We start from the raw sequence: 23410 nt of genomic DNA, 5'->3' as shown, positions 1-23410 counted from the left end.
TTTATTTATTTATTTGAGGAGAGAGAACATGCGTGCAAGCACAAGTGGGGGGGAGGGGCAGAGGGAGAGGGAGAAGCAGACTCCCCGCTGAGCAGGGAGCCCAATGCGGGGCTTGATCCCAGGACCCTGAGATCATCAGCTGAGCCGAAATCAAGCGTTGGACACTTAACCACCCAGGCACCCATGAAATGTGTGTCCTTCTACTTGTTACATAATGAGGGCATTTTGGGAACCATATAGAGATTTTAGAAAATTATCTTAAGAAAAACCAAGTAATCAAGTGGCTTGATTATATCTGATACTTACCTCCTCTTAAAAACACGAGAACAAATTATAGAGCTCTTTCTAACAGAATTGTCTCTGATTTCTAAAGCTAAATCCAAAGTAACACAGGCTTTCTAATTTTTCAGTTGTTTCTGAAAATATAACAATTCAAGAAATGAGCACAACTCTTTCACAACAAATAGATTTGACAACTCCATCCCAAGTTACTGGACTAAAACCACAAGAGACAATATATTCTTCTACAATGATGCTTAAAAGCATGCCTGTATTTGCAACTGATTATACAACCATATCATATTCTAATACAACATCTCCACCTCTGGAAACAATGACTACACCAAAATTTCTGAAGACATCCATAGCTGAGACAACCAGATTCGTGGCAGACATTTTGTCTACTTTAGCAGCCATCACTCTGCCTACCAAGAGTACCTCCATAGGCACTACTACCAATTCCATGAAAATAACTAAATCCCCAACTTCAGATAGCACAAGGACAACAAAAATGGCTGAAGCCATTGGTACTGAGACCTTTCATCCAACTACAGCTACAGATTTTCTACACACGTCCGGACTTACCAAGAATTCAATTATATCCAACACTTCAGTGACTGGATCTCAGTCGACCATTATGAAGACACCATCTTTATTCTCATCTGCTGAATCGATACCCGTATCTACAACATCTTGGCCCAAACACAAATCCACAGGTATTGATGCACTTTCAATCTCCACAGCTAGCCAGGAATTTCTTGCCTCTACAGCTGCTGGAACAGTACCTTGGTCCATGGCAGAAGAGACTTCAGCTACAAGTACTCATGCTGGGACTGCATCAGCATCCCCACCTGAGTCTGTGCTCAACTCCACGGTTGCTCCAGTGGATTCTGTATTTCCTAGAAATCAGACAGCATCCACATTGGCAACAACCGACATGGAAATAGCATCTCCAGTTCACTCAAAAACGCTCCCAACTAGGCCTGTTGAGACGATGCCTGTGCTAACAGCTGAAGCAGAATTGACATCTACAAATTTCCAGGACGTCTCTTCACCCAGAATGGAGGATACGATATCTACCTCCATACCCATGAAGGCCTCTTCTGTGGCTCTTTCTTTCAGGACACCCTCCCCATTCACCGGAGCACAGAGTACACAGCCAGTTCTTGATGCTGAGACTACACATGCAGCCTTGACTCTTGGGGTCACACTTGCACCCACGGCGGCTGACACTCTGCTACCCCCCATAACACCTGGGCCAGTATATACCCAGAATACACCCACAGGTGGCGGAAACATGCTTCCTTTGAATTCAACTAGCTCAGCTTCCACAGTCAAGGCATCTGAGTCTGGTCCCACATCGATAACTGGTGACAGTGCCCATCTGTTCTCTACCAATGAAACCACGTGGACTCCCAGGGCAGAACAGACCCTGTGGACATCAGCGTTCCACGGGAGCGCTTCAAATGCAGGACATTCCTCTACTACTAGCACTACTATTATCCCACCAGGATCCGCCTCAGAAAGCGAGGCTACTGCTGTCACTGATGTTGGTATTCCTGCTAGTGCTACTACAGAGAGATACGCCACAGCTCTACCCACCATGATGACTTCGTGGTTTGCTAATTTCTCCACGGTTTTGGGAACCATATCTGTAACCAAATTGCCTGAGTTTAAACTCACCACCTTACGGCTAAAAACTACCCCTCTGCCCACAGCAGCTGGAAGTGAGCTTCTTTCAACACCAAGGGAGACATTCGTTCCACCGGTAGATAGACTATCTACCCTTGCTGACCTTGAGCCAAAAGTCTCTACTGAGGAGAGCGCTTCTGAGACCACACTAACAGAGACAAATGGCACAACTGCATGCGGAGAGACAACAGCTCCTGTACCAGAGTCCACAACACCACCAAGATGCAATGGTCCTGAGACAAGGACAGAAACAACGTCCCGTTATCTTGAGGGAAAATCAACTCTACAAGTGACAGCTGAGCTTTCCCCATTTGCAACAACGCTGGAAGCCACGGAGGAAGCTGCACAAATGGTAACGGCTTCTGTCACCATTTCCCCTTTTCCTGACGTAGAAAAGTGGACCACCCCGTTGGATAATAAAACTACCACCACTGAGGTGAGAGGAAGTTGGCTTTCTACAAAATCGATGAAAACCACACCTAAGAGCTCATATGACGGCACCACAGAAATCTTTAATTCCACCCACACCCACACAGCACACCGGACTTCAGAGGCTCCACCTCCTGAGGGGAATCCAACTCCACCTCCCATTTCTGAGAGCACACACACATTCCCTGAACCCCCACGTGCTTCCACCACAAGGGTATTGGGGACCAGTTTTGCCACTGTCTCTACAGACATGACAGTTATGTCCTTGTCTGCTGGCATCTGGCCTCCACGGCCTACTGCCACCCTTTCCTCAGCAGCCCCTGTGCCATCACCTACGGTGACCCCAGCATCGGTGTCACCATTGGATCAGACTGCTTCTACAACCGGCGATACTGTGCCTACCCACAGACACTCAATTCCCCCCACTTCAGAAGCCACAGTGTTCTCGGTCAGGGTGACACCCATGACAGTTCCCTCTCTGACAGAGACTCCAGTCCCCTTGTGGAGACCTCCCACTCCTGTGGCAACTGAGGCCAAGACCACCTTTCTCTTCACCTCAGCTGACACAGTAACCCCATTTACACCCACTCTTGTCTGCTCTAAATCTCCCCCCAACAACATTCCTGTTGTGTCCTCCACCCATGTGATCTCAACCATGTTTACACCAGTAGCAACCCAGCCCATATCTCAAGGGGAGGAGACTTCTAGCCATGCTCTTAGCCTTCCGTACACTCTCAGCAGCAGTGGGGATGTTGTGAGCTCGGCTCCTAGCTCCACAGAAACTTCTGCTGTTGATGAGACCGTGCCCTTGCACACCTCTGCCGATAAGCTTACAGTAGATGGTCACATTTCTCAGTCTTCAACAGGTCTTGGAAACACACTGGTCCCCACCCTATCAGTGACTGACATTTCTGCCTTATCTTCCGACAAAGAGCAGATGACCACATCCCCGGGAAACACCTCTAGAACCATGAAGGTGACAGAAATATCCCCATCCGAGAATCCTTGTATTTCAGACTCCCCGAGTACTTCATCCTTGGAAATGACAGATACAGGATTTGCTGAGACCACAACAATTTCCAGTCACCAAACACATTCACCTTCAGAGTTTCCACTTGGAACTCCACCTGACAGGATTTCAGCTTCATCTCCCCCTTCTGGGACTCTACGGACTACACCTACCTCTATCTCAAGTCACATAGTAGATGCTCACATTCCGGAAATGTCTACCAGTCTTGGGAAAACAGCCCTCCCATCACAACCTCTGACAATTACCACATTTTCGTCTCCTGAAAAAGAAAGCGTCAGCGCCCTTTCAATATATACTCCCAGGACTGAGAAAATGATAGTAAGTGCCACCTCCGTGACTCACCCTTTCTCATACCACCAGGATACTTCATTTGCAGACACCGTAACTTCCAGGACAACCAGAATATCCAATCCTGTAAATGTCAACACAACTCTTTCATACTTGCTTTCCCCTAAAACTCAAACTAAGGTGACTTCGGTTGCCTCTCCCATTTCTGAAAGTACACAGACCTCCCCTGAGTCCCTGTCTCTTTCTACAACCAGACTATCTAGTGCCAATTTTACTGTCATCTCTACTGATGGGATCACTACAGCCCTGTCTGCTCCAAATGCACCCACGGCACTTCAAGAGAAAACCTCTGTGGCAACGTCCACCCCTACCTACCAGATGTCCTCACTGCCAGTTCGTGTCACTGCCTTCAGCTCCAAAAGAGTTTCTGACACTCCCACAATAGCAATAACGAAATCTTCTAAAACAGCACACCCGGATGGTTTGAAAAGTCCCTCCATAGCCACTTCTGGGCCTATGTCTGAGATGCCGTCAATGTCAGTTAACGGCTCCTCTCTCTCACCACCAGCTGTTTCTTTTGCCACTTCTACAAAAGCTGGCTCATTCTCTTCATTATTGTCTTCAACTACCCCTAGGACTACTATGACCCTACAAACGTCTACTTTGGATGTCACACCTGGGCCTACTTCAAAAAGCTCACTGTTTTCCTCTGCTTCCATTACTTCAGGAAGGACAAAGGTGCCAACTTTTCCCTCTGTGAAAACCATTCCAACCACTGTTATGGCGGGGATGGCGACTCCATCTGTAGGCACCACTGCCTTCTCTCTACTCGGTTCTAGGAACACTGAAGCGATTTCTTCCATCCCAAAGACCACATTTTCACCATTTCAATCAACAACTCGACAGTCATCACAAAGAGATGAGACTACAACTCTGGGTGTATTATCTGGGACTGCTAATGGATCCTTTTCTCCTGGAAGCAGTAGTACGGTAACCACTTTCACAAATACTTATTCCAGAACAGCTGCCCTTGAACATGTGCTTTCATCTACTCTATCAGATAATCTCCATACTTCATTGACTATTCAGGTTTCCCCATCTTTGACGAGCTTTAAGAGCACTCCTGGATCCACAAAAAGGGTAAAAGCCACTACTTACCTTTCTTCGAATACAGAAAATATGACATCCTTGTCAGAAAATACTTCAGCAGCTGAACTAACAAAAGGTGCCACATCTGTGGGTCCCCCTGTTTCGTACACCCCACGGACTCCATCCGTTGCAACGCCACCCTCTTTGACATCATTTATTTTTTCACCTCATAGTCCTGAAGCCAAGTTCTCCACTTCAGAGACTTTTTTCCCCCTGACATCCCGAATGGTTGAATTTCCAGTTCTGGGAACAAGAATCACATCTGGTAACACCCAGTCTCTGCTTATGACTTCCTGGAACACACCCACAGCTAAAGGTTCTCAGTTTCCAATTTCCACCACTACTCATATATCTACACCCCGCAAGATGGAAGCAGAGACTCCATACCTTGTTCCTGGGTCTTTGTTGACATTCACAGCCTCTCAGACTGGTCTTGTATCTGGAGATGTTATGGCAAAATCATCACTTTCCACATCAGGAATTCTTCCTACCTTGGGGATGTCTGACAGCCCTTCATCACCAATATCTTCAAGATCTACCCCCATCACTTTGGCTGATATTAAGCACACATTTGAGAAGAAAGCTACATCTGTAACTCCTGGGACCACACTCGCATGGACTCCTTCTGGTGCCACTTCAGGATCTATACTTTCAGAGGCTACTAGTTCATCTATGCTGGCTTGGATTTTATCTACTTTCCCTTCGGGTTCTCCACTGGCAACTGTATCCAGTACTCCCCACGTTATAACTTCTTCTCCAGAAGACGTGTCAAAGTCCGCAGTTCTGACTTCTGATGCCACACCAGCACACTCATTCGCTAACTTTACAACACTACCCTTTGCTGCTGTAAGCGCCGCACTCACCCAAACCACTCCTCCACCGACCGTGGGCAGTATCACTACTGGCTTCCCAACTTCTCTCCCCATGTCTATAAATATCACAGTTGACAGTGCATACATGTCCCAATCCCCCGAGGCATCTTCCAGAACCACTGTGACTGCCAAGTCCAGATCTGTGTCTCAACCTCAACCCTTGAGCAGAATGAGTAGGTCACCTCCTGCAACGGACCACGCCCCATCTGTTAGTCCCGCACTTCTGCCTAGCCCCGTGGGAACATCTGCATGGAGCAGAATCCCAGCTGCATCAGCGTCCCCTACCTTAGTTCTTCCTAAGCCCACGCTGGACTCCCTTCCAAACATAACCACCACTATGCTTACTGCTCCCACAACCTCATTTCCATTCACGTCCACTGGATTAACACATCCTTCTACAGCGACTGTGTCTTCACTACTCTCTTCCTCTTCTGAGACAACCCGGCTGGACTCCACACCTTCTTTTCTGTCTAGGGAAACAGCGACTTCCCTTGCTGCCGCTGTGTCCACAGGTATGTTCCACAACAGGTGCAGTGCATCGCTAACAGAACGCATGCACAGTGGGTCATGTGTTCTGTATGGCGGCCATTTCTCTGAAGGCAGAAAAGGATAAAGAAGGGTATAGCCATTTCTTCTCTCCTCCAGACAGTGGGTCCAGTGGATACCTTGTCCAAACACAGAATTCTCTAGCCATCTCGCTTAGCTTTGGTTTATTGAACTATAATGCAAATGGATCTTTTCATTCAGCGTGACATTTCTAAACACCCTTCCCAGCCATTTTGTTCCGGATGCTCTGTCTCTGCCGGTGCGAACATGGATCAGGAACTTCCCCCTCTCCCGGTAGAGAATTATATGGCCATAGGTCTGACATGATGACTGCATAGCAGCAAACACCAGGAGATATTCTAGCCTGCCTTTTCCATTGCCCCTTATGCAGGCCTCAGCTTCTCCAGTCTCCGCCTCCAGCCAGCTTGGAAAGCTTATCCGTGGCTGGGGAGTATTTGCCTTCCATGTCGTTCAAATATTGGATGTCCCTTCAACTTTTAACGTTCCCGAATTGAGATCTGATAGGACAGACAAGAGAAAGAGGAAAAGAGAGAAAAACCTGAAGCAGAAGGAAAGGCACAGGAAGAAAGAAATATTTTCTCAGGGCAAATGATCTTGTGAGATAATGCTCAGCTTGACCATGAGATGGACTGGAAATGTGTTGGCTAATGAAAATTGAAGATTTGGAGGATTTTCAGAATGTCCATCAGCTATGTAGCCATCAGGAAACTGCCCAAATAATTAAAGCAAAAATGTGATGGTACATCTGTTTTGCTTTTGGATATGGAGCCCAGAGTGCTGGTTCTTGACCTTGGAGTTAAATTAAGCAAAATTTAAGAATGAGACTTCATTGTTGGTCTCTTTAAAATGACAAGCAATTTTCACCAAATTTATGGAAGTTAAATTTCTTGAACTAAGTGAATGAAATTAATCTCATTTTTAATTTCAGTTTCCTTCTACAATATTGAAATGAGCTTCTCTGTGTTTGATGAAAAGCCAAGGATCCCTATTACCAGTGTTGTAAAGGAATTTGCAGAAAATTGGGTAAAATAATCTTTTAAATATTTAAATTTTTAATATTTAAATATTTATGGTACATATAAAATATGTGAAGATATATCTATCTATATAGATACACACACACACACACACACACACACACACACACACACATGATGGACTGAATAGATTAAAACTAGGCTTTACTTTTTTTCTGCCCATAATACATTTCACAGCTAATTGGTTTTGATATTTTTGCCGCAAATTTATCCACTCGGTAAGTAACACCGTAAGGATGGATGTGGTCTCTCTTTCACAGTGCCAATGCTGAAAGCTTTTATGGGATATTATTATTTTAATTTGTTTAGAACTGTCCATTTCCCTCCACTGACATAAATTCTGTGCCTTTGCCAAATTTTCCTATTTGGAGAAAAGTAGGAGAGCAGGATAACAATATGCTATTGTATTTACCTGTGTTCATGTTCTGCATTTTAATTTTTTTCTCTCCTACGCAAGAAATGTTTTATTTAGTCTTACACTTTTCTGATAATAAGAGTAATACATACCCTCTGTAAAAAATTCAGACACTGATATCTGAGACCCAGAAAGTAAATGTCTTCTCTAATACTGCTCCTTGTATTGACTCCTCTTTACAGTCCGTGGTATATTCATTCAGATTTTTTTCCTCTACCTGCAATAACACTGATGCAAGTATGTTCTTTGACAAAAATAACTGGAATCATGCAACTACGCTGCTCTGCAACTTGCTTTTGCTCACTTAACTGTGTATCTTTGAGCAATTCATGCTGCAAATATTAACCTACTTCATATATTTCATCAGATACCAAGGATTTCACTAGATGGCTGTAATGTAGTATTTTTTTTTTAAAGCCAGACATCCACTGGTGGACATTTAGGTTGCTTTTATTTATTTATTTTTCTCTATTTGGAAACAATGCTGACAATAATGCCCTTGCAATAAATTTTGGGGGCACTTGAGTTTTTCTATAGGATAAATTCTCAGAACTGGAATTGTCGGATCAAAGGATATGAACATTTCACATTTTAGTAACTAGAGCTAAGTGGCCTCCCTGACAAGTGCTACCAATTTGCACCCCACCAACAGTAAACGATCATGTCTGTTTCCTCCTTTTCTCCATCAGCATTTCTTTGCAAGCATATATGACATGATTATAAGTGCTTGAAAGTGGGCGGGTGTATTTGTCCACTAGGTCTGCCGTAACAAAATAGGAGGTGCTGGGGGGCTTCAACAACAGACATTTCTTTTCTCACAGTTGTGGAGGCTGGAAGTCCAAGATCAAGGTTTTGGCAAGATTGGTTTCTCCGGAAGCCTCTCTCCTTGGCTTGCAGAGGGACCAGCTTCTCTCTGTGTCCTCACATAGCGCATACATGCACACATCCCCCCAGAGAGAGAGAGAGAGAGAGAGGGAGAGATCTGGGGTCTCTTTCGCTTCTTATAGGAACACCAGTCCTATCAGATTAGGGCTCCACCCTTATGACCATATTTAACCTTAATTGCCTCCTTTAAAGGCCCTCCTTCCAAATCTAGTCACATTAGGGGGTTCGGGCTTCAACATATGAATTTCGCGGGGGGGGGGGGACACAATTCAACCCCAAAATAGAAAAACTGAGTGGAGCAGATGGAAATGTTGAACTAACCAAAATAATAAATGTAGCTTAATGATGACATTGTCTCTGGTAACTTTCCTGGATTAAGACAGAGGAGTGAAAATACTAAAACTGGCATGTTTTATCTTTTACAGTTGAATTCTATATTTCAGGACAGTGAGTTTGCTCTTGCTAATCTGTCTATTCAAGTCAAAACCAGGTATGTCAGTGTCATCTGCTGTGGGTCAAAGGCAGTTTGAAGGATTCTGGGTATGTTCCTATCCAGAGGGGATTTCTTTTTCTTTTCTTCTCTTTTTTTTCTTTTTTTTTTTTTTTCTGTCTGAAATTTAGGGAGTGCATTTTGAGTTGAATCTTCCCTTCTGAGTGTAGGTTCTCTTTGGAATAAGGAAGACATTTCTATCATGACTGTAGGGTGTAAAGCCGATGGGAGAACAAAACAGAAGGAAATAAATCCGAGAACCGGTAGAATTGGATTCAGTTACCTTTAATGCCCCTCTTAGCTTTAAAATGCTATGATTCTGTGACTTTGGGGAAAAAAAAAATCATTCCTTAAAGGGATGAAAGGCTAGGGACGGCCAACGGGGAAGATTTATAAAACCCTTTATTTTCCAATAATGCACTTTCAGGAGTTAGAAATTCCAAAGGGAACTTGAAATGTTTAAAGCGAGGAATGCTGACTAGTCTAAGACTTGCCTGGGGCACAAATTTGGAGAGGCGGTTGCATTGGACCAGCAGACATTGAATAGTATCAAGGAGCCGATGACAAAGAGAAGACGCGCCTTTCCGCACCCTCTCCAAGAACTCTGGTTCATACCTCTAAAATACGCCACGTACGGCTTTTCAGGCCAATACATATGGATTTAGCTTCTTCATTTTAATGACTGCATAAGATTCTTGTGCATGGGTGTGCCGTAGTGTATTTACCCAATTACCTAGTGATGGACATTTCAATTATTTTCACTCTTGTACATATGTTTGTATGCACCCTTGCTGTACTATTATGGGATAGATTCCTGGAAGTGGGGTTGCTCAGTCAAAGACTTACCACCATTTTGGTACATAGATAATGACCAGGCTTTTGAGGTGTCCCCTTAGAGCCCTAGTATTTGAATTCCAAGCTGGGGGATTCTACTGCTCTGCCTCACAGCTGTCTTTCTCCTGAGCTTTTGTCCTAATGTATTGGGCACCATATTTCATATATATAATATTTTTATGCTTTCGTTACAGAGACACTTCTGAGGGAGAAATAACCATGGACCAAGCTGTAGTAAGTAATTTTTCAAAATGAATCTACTTGTGACTCCTTCAATACCTAAGTAGATGTAAATAAAATAGTGCTTCCACCCAAGTGAACATCAGGCAAAGCTCAACTGTGGTCATCGAGGGTCAAATTACATTACTTTCTTTGGCATCTGCGCAAGAACCCAGTGAGAAAACCATCTCTGTTGTTCTGAATTCCTGTGGGGCCGTTTTTTGGAGGCACATTTTGTGGGCTATGGGCGTGTGGAATGACTTGGGGATTGTAAATGGCAAATGGAATTTCTTCGTTGTAGACATCTTGGAAAGAAGCCTGGTTCTTCCAAGAATGACACAATTTTTGCAAGACTGGCATTCACATAATAAACCCACCCTTTATCTGTATAGATTTGAAATCAGGGTGTGACAGAACTATCTCCCATCATCCTTACCCCAATACTCAGTACTTACTCTGGTGCCTCCAAGCTTTACCATGTTAGACTCTGAAAGGATCAGTAAGCACAGACCTTGGAAGGTATTTAAACATGAAAGAAATATTTTTTTAAAGATTTTATTTATTTATTTGACAGAGAAACAGCCAGCGAGAGAGGGAACACAAGCAGGGGGAGTGGGAGAGGAAGAAGGAGGCTCCCAGCGGAGGAGCCTGATGTGGGGCTCGATCCCAGAATGCTGGGATCGTGCCCTGAGCCAAAGGCAGATGCTTAATGACTGAACCACCCAGGCACCCCATGAGAGAAAAAAAATTTTTTTTTTAATAATGATTTTTTATTATATTATGTTAGTCACCATACAGTACATCCCTGGTTTTCGATGTAAGGCTCGATGATTCATTAGTTGTGTATAACACCCAGTGCACCATGCAATATGTGCCCTCCTTACTACCCATCACCGGTCTATCCCATTCCCCCACCCCCCTCCCCTCTGTAGCCCTCAGTTTGTTTCTCATAGTCCATAGTCATGAGAGAAAAATTTTGATTATACAAAGTACAATCAAGCCTACAGCGCCTTCCAAATTATGTGCCATCATTTAAAATGCTTTCTGTAAAGAGTGGAATCTGAATTTCTTAATTTAATACATTATAGATAACATGACCTAAGTAACATTCCTCTCAAATAATAGGTGTAAGAAGCCTTTTGGTGACGATGTGGTCCCCAGAATTAGGCTGCCTTCGTTAGAACCCTCGTTCTTCCACTTCCTGGCTGGGAGACCTTGGGCAGCCTAATTAAACTCTCTGTGCCTCAGTTTCCTCATCTGTAGAATGGGGATGACAATATTACCATCCCTCCCAGGGCTGTTGGAAAGATGGAACGGGATGATGTATATTGAGTGCTTAGCACAGGGCATAGTAAATGCTTGGTAATGTTTACTATTGTCATCACCACGTTAGGGTCCAGTCCAGAAAGCTCAGATTCTGGCCCCAATTCTGTGATTGGTCAGCTGTGTGATACTGGGCAGATTATTTAACTTCTCTGAGACTTAGCTTCCTCAACTGGGAAATGGGGTGATAATCCCTGCATTGCCCACACTACAGGGGTGATGTGAGGACTAGATGCATTGACTTTTTTGAGGGCGATTTGCAAATGGCAACGAGTTACATAAATGTAAAGTGTAATTATGATTGCTGTTGTTGACAATAAGCCCTGTACTCAAATGTGACGTTTGTCGAAAGATTTCAGTGACGATGTACTTTTGTTTTGCATTATTTTGGCACAGAGAGAAGGGCAAGGAATGGCTACAATTTCCCGTGTACCATCCAGGTAGGAGCTGAGTTTATTCATAGCTGGTACATTTAGTTCTGATTTTCCTTCCATTTAATTCTGTATTTGCAGCCCGTTGGTCAGAGTTGTCAGAAGGAGATCAAAGCACCCGGTGGTTATTTTACAGATGCTGTAATTGGGCTCTTGCCTTCATGAAACAAGTTGTTTCAGTTGGTCATGGCACAGCCTAGCAGCCTGCCTTCTGCCTCTTTGTAGTGAAGAGAAAATGGGGTCCAAAGTGGTCATAATTTGGGGATGGGAGAATAAAGTGTTTGTTGTCGTCAAAAAAGTCCAGGAAATACTGAGCAGGGCAGTGGAAAAACACCATGGAAAGCCGCCTTGGTCCTGTTCAGACTCGTGCTCTGGCTCCCCCCAGAACACTGGCTCTTGCTGCCCTGCTTGACGCAACTCAGAGAGGCTCATGGGAAGGTCACTGCCATGTTCAGGGTGCTAAGAGTAAAGAGTCTGTTGCAGCAAAGGGAGAGGTTTAAAGAAAGAGGGGTCCTCTTCAGACTGGCAAAATGAGAGCTGGGAAGAGATGGGCTCCACATGGAAGGGCGGGGTGAGCAGGGACTCCAGGGACTGTGGATCCGTGGAGGGGGAGGCACGGCTTACATTGGACAAAGAGAAATTTCGAGTTAACACAGGTACATCTAACTTTCAACAGCTGTAGGAAACAGGAAATGTGTGCTTCCAAAAGATGTATTGGCAAATAGAAATGGGGGAAAAGATCTAGGTAAGCTTGTGACTTTTTAAAAAAAAGATTTTATTTACTGGAGAGAGAAAGAGAGCACAGCAGGGGAAGAGGGGCAGAGGGAGAGGGGAGTCAGATGAGGGTCTTGATCCCAGGATCATGAGCTGAGCCAGTCAGCCGCTTAACCAACTGAACCATCCAGGTGCCCCTAAGCTTAAAGACGCTCCGAAATGGAATAGCAACGAACATTAGAATGTTCTGAGGACCTTGCTCCGGCGGTTGAGGTCAAGCACAGCCCTCTTCTTTTGTAACATATCTTTGAGTGGACAGAATACTCTAGGGATGTACTAGGTATTTGTGACCTTGGCTAAGTCTCAGCTCCCTCATCTGTGGAATGGGGACCGTGATAGCTCTGCTCGTGAGGCTGTTGTGAAGGTAACATGACTCAAAACACAAGGAGCGAGGGGTGCCTGGGTGGCTCAGTCGTTAAGCGTCTGCCTTCCGCTCAGGTCATGATCCCAGGGTCCTGGGATCAAGCCCCGCATCGGGCTCCCTGCTCAGTGGGGAGCCTGCTTCTCCCTCTCCCACTCCCCCTGCTGATGTTCCCTCTCTCGCTGTGTCTCTCTCTGTCCAATAAATAAAATCTTAAAAAAAAACCACACACACACAAGGAGCGAGAGTGCTACAAATGTTAGCTACTGTCACTACCATTATCTCCATTATTATTCTATTATAGAAATAGGCCTTTTACAGAACACATCTTTAGAGACTGGTGTGTCTCTAAAGCATGTGCCATTTGCCTTCTTGCAGTAATGATGGGTAAATTGGAGACCAGAAGGATAAAAGGTTTTCTCCGAAGTAGTAAGTCCCAAGTACTCCATCTTCTCTATTAATTAGTATAAACTTCTAGAGAATCCATGGCTAGTTCATTTTATTTTATTTTATTTTGTTTTTTAAAGACTTATTTATTTGTTTGAGAGGGGGAGGAACAGAGGGCTTGAGCAGACTCCCCACTGAATGCAGAGAGACTCAGGATTGATTGCGAGACCCTGAGATTGTGACCAGAGCCAAAACCAAGAGTCAGATGCTTAACTGCTTAACCGACTGAGCCACCCAGGCACCGCTAGTTGATTTTAATATAATGCAATGGTTGCTGACCGTTCTATTGAAAACAGGTTTTGAGTTGTTTGTTTTGCATATGAGAACATTGATCAGAAGGTTTCAATATGCTGTCTGCCACCATTTCTTAAGATTTGCCAGTTGATCGATGTGAAATGTCTGGTATTTATGGACTCCCAATTAAGTCATCTGGGTAGAATTTCAGCACCATAGGCCAGGTTGCACTCTGTTGCTCTAACTGCAACATTGTTCTTTTTTGCTCTGCTTTTTAGCTATGTTTGTCATACCATCCTAAAGGCCAGCTCTTCCTTAGCAGCCAAGGAATTGATTAGCAGGATCAAAAGTAAAATACATGGCAACCTCACCCATGGAAACTTCACCCAAGGTCAACTGACGTTATTTGTAAGATCCGAACACGTTGTGGTGAAAAAACTAGGTAATTGGGGGGAGGGGTACTCCACGCCCCTCGCGCATTCACTCCCTTTCCGAGAGAGTTCATAACGCATGCACAGTAAGACATCCTGAGTTTTGGGGGAGAGGAGTTGTCTTCACGTTCCTTTCCACATCCTCAGCACTCACTTGCCCTGACAACCTTTCTAGCTGTAAGAGCTTATGAAAAACACAGAGGGGTTACCAGAGACCATCGGTCAGCTCCAGATGTCAGCAGTGGCCAGTCCATCCTCGGAGTGGGAGGATTGGCTCTCTTGCATAATTACCCAGAGGCCTGGGGAGCTTCCTCATTCCACACAGTAACTGCCCAATAGATGCTTGCTAATTTATTGATCGATATAGCCAGGCTATTCATCTGGGAAAGGGATGTGGGAACGGCCCAGATTTTCTCTCACAGGCATCTCTTTCCTTTAATGGTAAAGAGAAAGGCTATCAGACCACTCTATCTCCTTGCCATGGCTGCCAGCTCTCTCACTGGTTCCCAGCGGACTGTGGTAAAAACATCGGGCTAAGCCAGAGAACACGCAAAGGTGTTAGAACACACAATCCTTGGCAACAAACTGATCGGGTAGCAGAGGGCAGGCTGTGATTGCAAGCGACAGTGAAATGGGAGGCAGAAAAGTGTAGAAGCCACAAGTAGAGCCCACTATGCAAATGGCGCTGATGGCTGTCCTCAGAGGAAGCTGATTCTCTGGGCTCTCCACTTCTCCCGGCCACTCTGTCAACACGTGAAGGAAAGACTTCTGGAATCAGGGTCACAAACCCAGTGGGTGGTCAGTAGAAACTGGGAACTTATCACACACACTTAGCCCAGGTCCCTTCTCCCTTCATGTGACCACACTTGGCAGCAAAACCTTGCCCTTGGCGCCACCCACAGAGCAGAGCTCCCACGTCTAATACTGACGATGGCAGATACATTGAGTTGACTAAAACCAAATCCACCCCAGAGTCCATTAGGAGGGGAGGAACCATCCAGAAGGAGAAGTCAACCTTTGGTTTCCTGTCACTGACAGTGAGGGTACCTCGGAAGGAGGGCAGTTGGCAGGTGAGGACTTCTGATTTTTTTGTTTGTGGCTTGAACTTCTTTCGAGGCAAATGTAACATTTTTTAAAACCGAGCCTGTCAACTTGTGGTTTTAATGAAAAGGACTAAGTGTGAGTTTTTCCCGGGAGGCTTATTAAAAAAAAAAGAGAGAGAGAGAGACAGCATTTCATGTATTTTCAGTGAAGCCTGATTTAAATGGCCTGGTAGAAAAATTTTCCTCTTTTATTTGCTGGTGTTTATGTGTAGGGTAATAATGATGGGTCGTAATGGATGTTCATGACATTTGAAAGTGCCTTTTGCCCCTTCAAATGCATACATTTTCTCCATAGAGCCAGGAAGGTGCGAAGCCCAGGAAACAGTCTCTAAATACAAAGGGACCTATAAGTGGCTCTTAACGAACCCTACTGACACAGCCCAAACCAGATGCATAAAAAACAGGCATGAAAACGCTACTAGACTCTGGTACGTATTGGCCAAGACCTAATTGCTGGTTCAGAGACTCAAAGATCCGCTTAATGGGGGCCTTGCTTCCATCGTTCAACTGAGTGGGCCCCGCACCGTCCCCCTCTACCCTGTCCTGCCTTCTTCCACCCTTTGGACCTACTTCAGCATGCACAGGCAACATAAGGGCATTCTAGAAAAATGTTCAAGAAGACAAAAGAGAAGAAGTCACCCATAATTCTGCCACCTGAACACCGCTGGTTTTAGGTGGGCATATTTTTTCATCTCCCTGTTCCCTGTGTGCCTTTAAGTTTTATGTAGTTTTATGTAGTGGTAATCACTGTCCTCATCTCAATAATGTGATTTACCTTTTCACTCAATAGTTGATCAAACATTTTCCATGTTTTATGTTCTTCTTCTTAATGACCATTTCGAAAAATTGCCTCAGAAGCTACCTCATTGATGGGCCATCATAATTTACTAAATCACCCTTCTATTGTTGCCTTATCATTTTCCTTCTTTAAATCATCAGTCCCTCTTCTCTGACTCTCTGCTGTTAATGGTTTGTGCCATTAACTTAAGTAGACAGACCAGAAGGGCAGCGGGTTTTGACAGAGGCTTAAAAGCTCTCTGTTGGAAGGCAACATCTTGGACTGGGTCCTACTCTCTTCGTCCATCGAATCAGTCAGCAAATCATGCTGGTTTTGTGATCACAGAGCTTGTATGTAGCCTTTCCTTTCCATCCCCACCGCCACGACCCCGGTGCAGACCCTTACTATCATCCCTTGTCTATTAGAACAGGCTCCTTGCCTTCCCCCACTCTGGTTCCACATTGCCTCAAGACCCACAGGTTCCCTTTTACCACGTCTGCCAGCCGGAAAGGGCCGTTTGCTGTTGTGGACCCCAATGGGTGCCTCCCTGTGTCTCGTTCGCCACCTGTGCTATTGGCTCCGCTTTGGGGCGGAGAGGGGGCCCTTTCTCCATCTCCGTCCTTTTAGTGTCCAGCTCAGCTCAAAAGTGGGACAGAAGTTCTCCTTGCTCAGTGGTTTGATCGATTCAGTTTTGTTGGTACAGCTTTTTGTCTCATCTCTTGCCTAATAGATGTAGTTACATGTACAGACTCGAACCACCACGCGACAACAAGCTCCTCCAGGGACCGGACCCCACTCTGTTTGTCTGCACTACCTGTCAGCAGGCCTGGAACATCGTGGGTGCTCAATAAATGAGCCAGCTCATTTGAAATGAACTGGATTGAATTGGATGAGGCATAGGGGAGGGTGGATGATGAGGGCGGGTGAGCTCCAGAGGGTGCTGTGCTCATTGCCTTCGGGAAATGATGTGCGGAGCTAGGGACCGCATTCTACCAGGAATTTCCTCTTCAGATGGGGGTAAGAAGGGAAAGTGAGGGTAAGGAGCCGTGTCCGGAGGGGCAACACCTCCACCGAGACTCTTGCTCTGCCTCACGTTGCCACGCTTCATTTCAGACTCTCTTGCCTTTTTCCACCTCCCGCATGGGGACCCTAACATTCCCTTGTTCCCCGAGAGCAAAGTGTTCTTCTATGGGGCTCCTGCCTTTGCTATCTCAGCCCAGAGGCTGGGAGTGGGCGGGGGCGGGGGGTGGGGCACGCCAGAGCTGCATGGTGACTTTTCTGGCCTCATCCTCCAATGAGAAAGTTTTTTGTCCCTCCCTCCCCTCTTTTTCAGCTCAATCAGTATCAACACTGGCAAGTCTCAGTGGGAAAAACCAAAGTTGAAACAATGCAAACTGCTTCAAGGACTTCCTGATAAGATTGTGGATCTTGCTAACATTACTATCAGTGATGGTAAGACTGTTGTGTACACATTAATGACATAATGGAATCTTGGTTGGTTCATCTGCTTGACCTGAGCTAAGAGGATACAGGCAAGCCTCACGTAGGAAAACTACCTCGCGATCCAATTTCAGAAACCAGGTAGTTAATGTTGGTAGAGGCGGGAGTGGGGCATGCTAAGTTGGGACCGTCAAGGTCTTTTTGCTTTCTAGTGTTTTTTATTTTATAATTTTTGGCTAATTATTATTTTTCATTTCATTTTACTTTTTTAAAGATTGATTTATTTATTCAAGAAAGTGAGAACGAGCAGGAGGAATGGCAGAGGGAGAGGGAGAAGCAGGCTTCCCACTGAGCAGGGAGACCGACGTGGGGCTCGACCCCAGGATCCTGGGATCATGACCTGAGCTGAAGGCAGAGGCTTAACTGACTGAGCCACCCAGGCGCCCCATTATTTTTCATTTTAAAACAGTTTTAATGAGGGGGCGCCTGGGGGACTCAATTACTTAAAAGTCTAACTCTTGGTTTTGGCTCAGGTCATGATCTCAGGGTCATGAGATCGAGCCCACGTCTGGCTCTGGGCTCAGTGGGGAGTCTGCTTAAGATTCTCTCTCTGCCTCTCCCTCTACCCCTCCACCTGCTTGCTCCCGCGCGTGCTCTCTCTCTCGCTCTCTCAAATAATAAATAAATAAATATTTACAAAAACAGTTTTGGGGCGCCTGGGTGGCTCAGTCGGTTAAGCATCTGACTCTTCGTTTCAGCTTAGGTCATGATCCCAGGGTTGTGGGACGGAGCCCTGCGTCGGGCTCTGCGCTCAGCTCGGAATCTGCTGGAGGTTCTTTCCCTCTTCCTCTGCCACTCTCTTGCTCTCTCTCTGTCTCTCTCTCAGATAAATAAATAAATAAATGAATAAATAAATAAATAAAGTCTTCAAAAAGCCCAAACCGGTTTAATAGGTAATTCTTCACATAGTTCAATTTTGCAAAAACAAAAAGGAAATACAGTGAAACATCTTCCCATTGCTGACCCAGCCATTCAATAAATATCCACAGAGATATTTCATGTATCTATGAGGAAATCTACGCACCCACTCACACCGTACAGAGACATATACATGCATATGCTCCCTTCCTCTTAGAACACAAAGTAGAGCGTGCTATCCATGCTGCTCTGCACCTTGCCTTTTTCTTTTAACAATATATTGCAGAAATTATCATTTCAGTATATGAAGAGCTTCCTCATGCTTTTTATCACTGCATTATATTATACGACATGGACATGCCACAATTTATTTCTTTAACCTATTTCCTGTGAGTGGGCATTTAAGCTGTTAATAACATTTTATTTTTATAAAACTGCGGTAATGGATATTGTACATATGTCATTTTGTGTAAGTGGGGTGTACTTGAAGCATAAATTCCTAAAAGTAGAATTGTCAGGTTAGTCATACTTTTGGTGGTGTCAAAATGCTCTCAGTAATGCTTGCTTATACCGGTTCATACTCCCACTTGCAAGGTAGGAAAGCACCTGTCTCAGGGTACCTTTATCAACACGGCATGTGATCAGATTGTTGGATCTTCGGTGATTTGATAAGCAGAAATTGATATCTGGTTCTGGTTTTAAAATAATAATAATTCCATGGTTTCTAGCATATTCACTAGATTGTGCAAGAGTCACCACTAATTCCAGAACATTCTGATCCCTCCAAAGAGAAGCCCCATACACATTAGCAGGCACTCTCTTCCCCCCCTCCCCACAGCCCCTGGAAACCTCCAATCTAATTTCGTTCTTCTTTTAATTTTATTTTATTGTAGTAAGAACACTTAACATGAGGTCTATCTTCTTGACAAATTTTTCAAGTATGATGTTGTATGGCTGACCTCCGGAACTTATTCATCTTGCTTAACTGAAACTTTATGCCTGTTGATTAGCAACTCCCCATTTCCCCTGCCCCAGCCCCTGGCAAGCACCATTCTACTCTGTGCTTTTTTGAGTTCGGCTGTGTTAGATTCCCTGTGTAAGTGAGATCATGCAGCATTTGTCTTTCTGTGTCTGGCTTGTTGCACTTAGCATAACGTCCTCCAGGTTTATCCACGTTGTTGCAAAGGGCAGGATTTCCTTCTTTTTGAAGGTGAATAATATTCCAGTGTGTGTGTGTGTGTGTGTGTGTGTGTGTGTGTGTGTGTGAGAGAGAGAGAGAGAGAGAGAGAGAGAGAGAGATCTTCTTTATCTCTAGATGGACATTTACATTATTTCCATATCTCGACTATTATGAATAATGTTGTAATGAACATGTGAGTGCAGGTGTCTCTTTGAGATAATGATTTTTAGTTCCGGATATACATACACAAGTGAGACTCCTGGATCATAGGGTAGTTCTATTTTTAATTTGTGAGGAAACTCCATAGCATCTTCCACAAGGGGTACACCAATTTACATTCCCACCCACAGTGTACCAGGGTACCCCTTTCTCCCCGCCCTTGACAACACTCTGTTATCTCTTGATTTCTGATAATAGCCATCCTGACAGTTGTGAAGTGATATCTCATCGTGCTTTTGATTTCCATTTCCCTGATGATTACTGATGTTGAGAACATTTTCATGTATCTATTGGCCTTTTTTATGTCTTCTGAGAAATATTTATTTGAGTCCTTAGTCCATTTTTTTTAAGATTTTATTTATTTATTTGACAGAGAGAGACAGCCAGCGAGAGAGGGAACACAAGCAGGGGGAGTGGGAGAGGAAGGAGCAGGCTCCTAGTGGAGGAGCCTGATGTGGGGCTCGATCCCAGAACGCTGGGATCACGCCCTGAGCCAAAGGCAGACGCTTAACCACTGTGCTACCCAGGCGCCCCCTTAGTCCATTTTTTAATCATGTTACCTGTTTGTTCATTATTGAGTAATAGAAATTCTTAAAAAAAATTTTTTTTTAAAGTAGGCTACATGCCCAATGCGGGGTTTGAACTCATGATCCGGAGATCAAGAGTTGTGTGCTCTACTGACTGAGCCAGCCAGGTGCCCCATGAGTTATAGAAATTCTTTGGGTATTTTGGAGATTAACTCCTTTTCAGACATATAGTTTGCAAATATTTTCTCCCATTCAGTAAGTTGTCTTTTCACTCTATTGATTGGTTATTTCCCTTGTTGTGAGAAACTTTTTTATTTGATGTAGTCACACTTGTTAATTTTTGTTTCTGTTGCCTGTGCTTTTGGTGTCATATCCATGAAATCGTTGCCAAGGTCAATGTCATGACGATTTTCCGTTATGTTCTCTTCTAGGAGCTTTTGAATTTCAGGTCTTGCATTTAAGTCTTGAATAATTTTGAGTTGATTTTTGCGTATGGTGTAACAGGAGGGCCTGTTTAATTCGTTGGCATGTGAATTTTCAGTTTTCCTAACACCGTTTATGGAAGAGATTATCCTTTTCCCATTGTGTGTTCTTTGTACTCTTATTGGAGATCAGTTGATGGTGTATGTGTGCATTTGCTTCTGGGCTCTCCATTCTGTTCCATTGGTTTGTAGGTCTGTCTTTATACCAGTACCATGCTGTTTTGATTACTGTAGCTTTGTATTATATTTTGATATCAAGGAGTGTGATGTCTTTGCTCTGCTTTCTCAGGATTGATTTGGCTGTTTGGTTTGTGTGTGTGTGCACGCGCATGTGTGTGTGGTTCTGTATGAATTTGAGAATTGCTTTTTCTGTTTCTGTAAAAGATACCATTGACTGGACTAGCTCAGTGAAGTGTGTTGTCCCTGCAGGGTACGTCTTCTGATGCTTCTCCTTCGAAGATGGAGCTTTGGGCTTGTTACACATTCTCCCTACCAGGGATGACTGTGAGAATGTTCTAGCTCAGTTCTCTCTGTTTCTTTCTCTGATCTCCCTGCTGAGCTTCTGGATGGTGCGCCTCTCTCCATATCACACCCAGCTGTTCGCCTTCTAATTGCTACTTGATGGCTCTGTTGTTTCTGACAAAACCCTGGGGCATAAATTGCTTCATAGTCTGATCCCATTATAACCCATCCCCTTCCAGGGGCAGAGTATTGCCAGTCTTTGAGGCTTTCTCCCACCCTTCTTGGTGGAAAAAAATATCTGTCCTATGGGGCAAGAGTTTGGGAGATGGTGGGGTGACGAATGTATCCTTCACAAGATGCTTCACAAGGGTTTTCCCTGTGGAGCAGGGGCTGTGCATGAATCTGAGGGGAAGGGGGACTTATCGTGGCCCGGGAGGGATCTTCCACAGACCCGAGCCAGAAATGTGTGACTTGCGATGATCCACTCAGAATAGTTCTTCCACCTCAGGGACCTGGGGGAGATCGTAACTACCACTCAGCTGCTTCTTCCACAAGGCAGAGCTATGGGAGATGGGTAAAGTTCCTAGCTCAAATGCCACGGCCTCTCACTGTACTGATCAAGTTTCCATAGATTTCGTTGATTAAATGCATCTCAGTTGGTTGGAAGATCTTTCATCAACCTCCAGACCCTTTGAATGGTTGTCTTTGCTAATTTTGAGCAGAGTAATAGAGGTCACTCTTGGTGAACTTTTCCCCAACTCCTCCTTACAGTCCTGTTCTTAAAGTCCTGCCCCTCCTTATTGGTGTTTTGAAAGTGTGCGTTAAGTTTCCCTCATCAACTCTCAGTCTATACACACCTTGTCAGGCGTAGCTCTACCATGTGAATGCCCCCCCCAACCCATGATGAGTAGTTGAAAACTGAGGCACAGGCATTCCAGTGCCTTCCAGGACAGCCAGGGAATTGCCATGAGGCAGTGAACTCCTCGGACTTGTCTTTTTTGCAGAAGATGGAAATTTGGGATCCTTGCCAAGAAATATCTAGAAGATTTAGCAAAGTAAGCATGGCTCTGATGGTTTCTAGGTTCGAAATCGTTAAGTCAGGACCCTAGGGAGGGTTGCAGCTTGAAGCAAGTGGGCAGTGAGTTAGAGAGGTCTGTGTTTCATGCTGACCTCCCTCCTCTGAGCAACACATTTTTCTGAGACACGATAATAGAATTTTCTCCATAGGAGAAAAATTTAAACAACCATAACAACAAGAAAAGCATTGCACTGGGTTAGGATTTTTAGAAAATTAACTATCAGTAGTCACTTTATTAAAAAAAAAAAAGTCTGCAGAGGATGAGAACAGTTGCATGGTGGCTGTAATGTATATAACTGAAAATAAATGATCAAATGTATTAGCTTCGGAGGAATGCGTCTCCTTGTGAGTTAGGAGCTTAATGAAAAATGAGTACAACGTAAGGGAAAGAAAATGCATTCACATTGAAACAATTTTTCTTTAGCCTTCAATCTTGCTGACAAGCATTACATATCTTGGTTGGAGAAAAACTTGTCAGTTCTCCAGTTAAATGCTCATTTCCTGTAACTCCTTAATATCGCAGAGTTCAAAAAGGTACCCTTATTTCAGAGGTCTGTGGGTTCTTTGCTTTGCCCCGTCTTTGTGACCTCGAAAATACTGAAGACGCAGCGCACCCTAATGAAGTTGGCTGGAACTTTTCACAGTGTCTCCTGGCTGTGTCCATCTCCCTGCCTGGGCAGGATAGCGCATGGTGGAGACAGAACGATCTAATTCCCAGGATGTCAGGGAAAAGGATGGTGTAGCCCAGCAGTTCCAGCCCCCAAACCATGGAGGAAAGGGAGAAAGGCACAGATACTGTAGTAGAAAGTGATATTCAAGAACACTAGCCTGGATTAAAATCTGGGTTAGAACCTCCGTGGCACAATTTCTTAATCTGTATAAAGGGAATAATGTTAGTACCCATCACACAGGGCTATCGTGATGCTGAAATTGGAGAATGTATGGATAACGCCTTATGGTATCTTGTCTCCAAAATGCCCACCATCGATTCATTCCCTCCTTGTCAATTAGAAGTTGAAGGAGGGCTGCCTTGTGA

The 23410-nt window shown here is 44.5% G+C and overlaps 1 protein-coding gene across 1 annotated transcript in view; it reads left to right on the top strand.

The window, feature by feature from the left end:
* The window catches only part of ADGRG4 (adhesion G protein-coupled receptor G4), a 122825-nt gene that overhangs the window by 16037 nt on the left and 83378 nt on the right, over window positions 1-23410 (top strand). The window contains 8 exon segments of the mRNA XM_087859705.1: window positions 411-6251; window positions 7235-7329; window positions 9069-9133; window positions 10162-10208; window positions 11904-11949; window positions 14035-14198; window positions 15586-15718; window positions 17402-17520. Coding sequence (XP_087715831.1) covers window positions 411-6251; window positions 7235-7329; window positions 9069-9133; window positions 10162-10208; window positions 11904-11949; window positions 14035-14198; window positions 15586-15718; window positions 17402-17520 — 6510 coding nt within the window.

This window comes from Ursus americanus, chromosome X (genome assembly GCF_024610735.1).
Source record: "Ursus americanus isolate L20-20 chromosome X, mUrsAme1.1.p, whole genome shotgun sequence".
Lineage (NCBI taxonomy): Eukaryota > Metazoa > Chordata > Mammalia > Carnivora > Ursidae > Ursus > Ursus americanus.
This window is presented reverse-complemented; position numbering and strand designations above follow the sequence as displayed.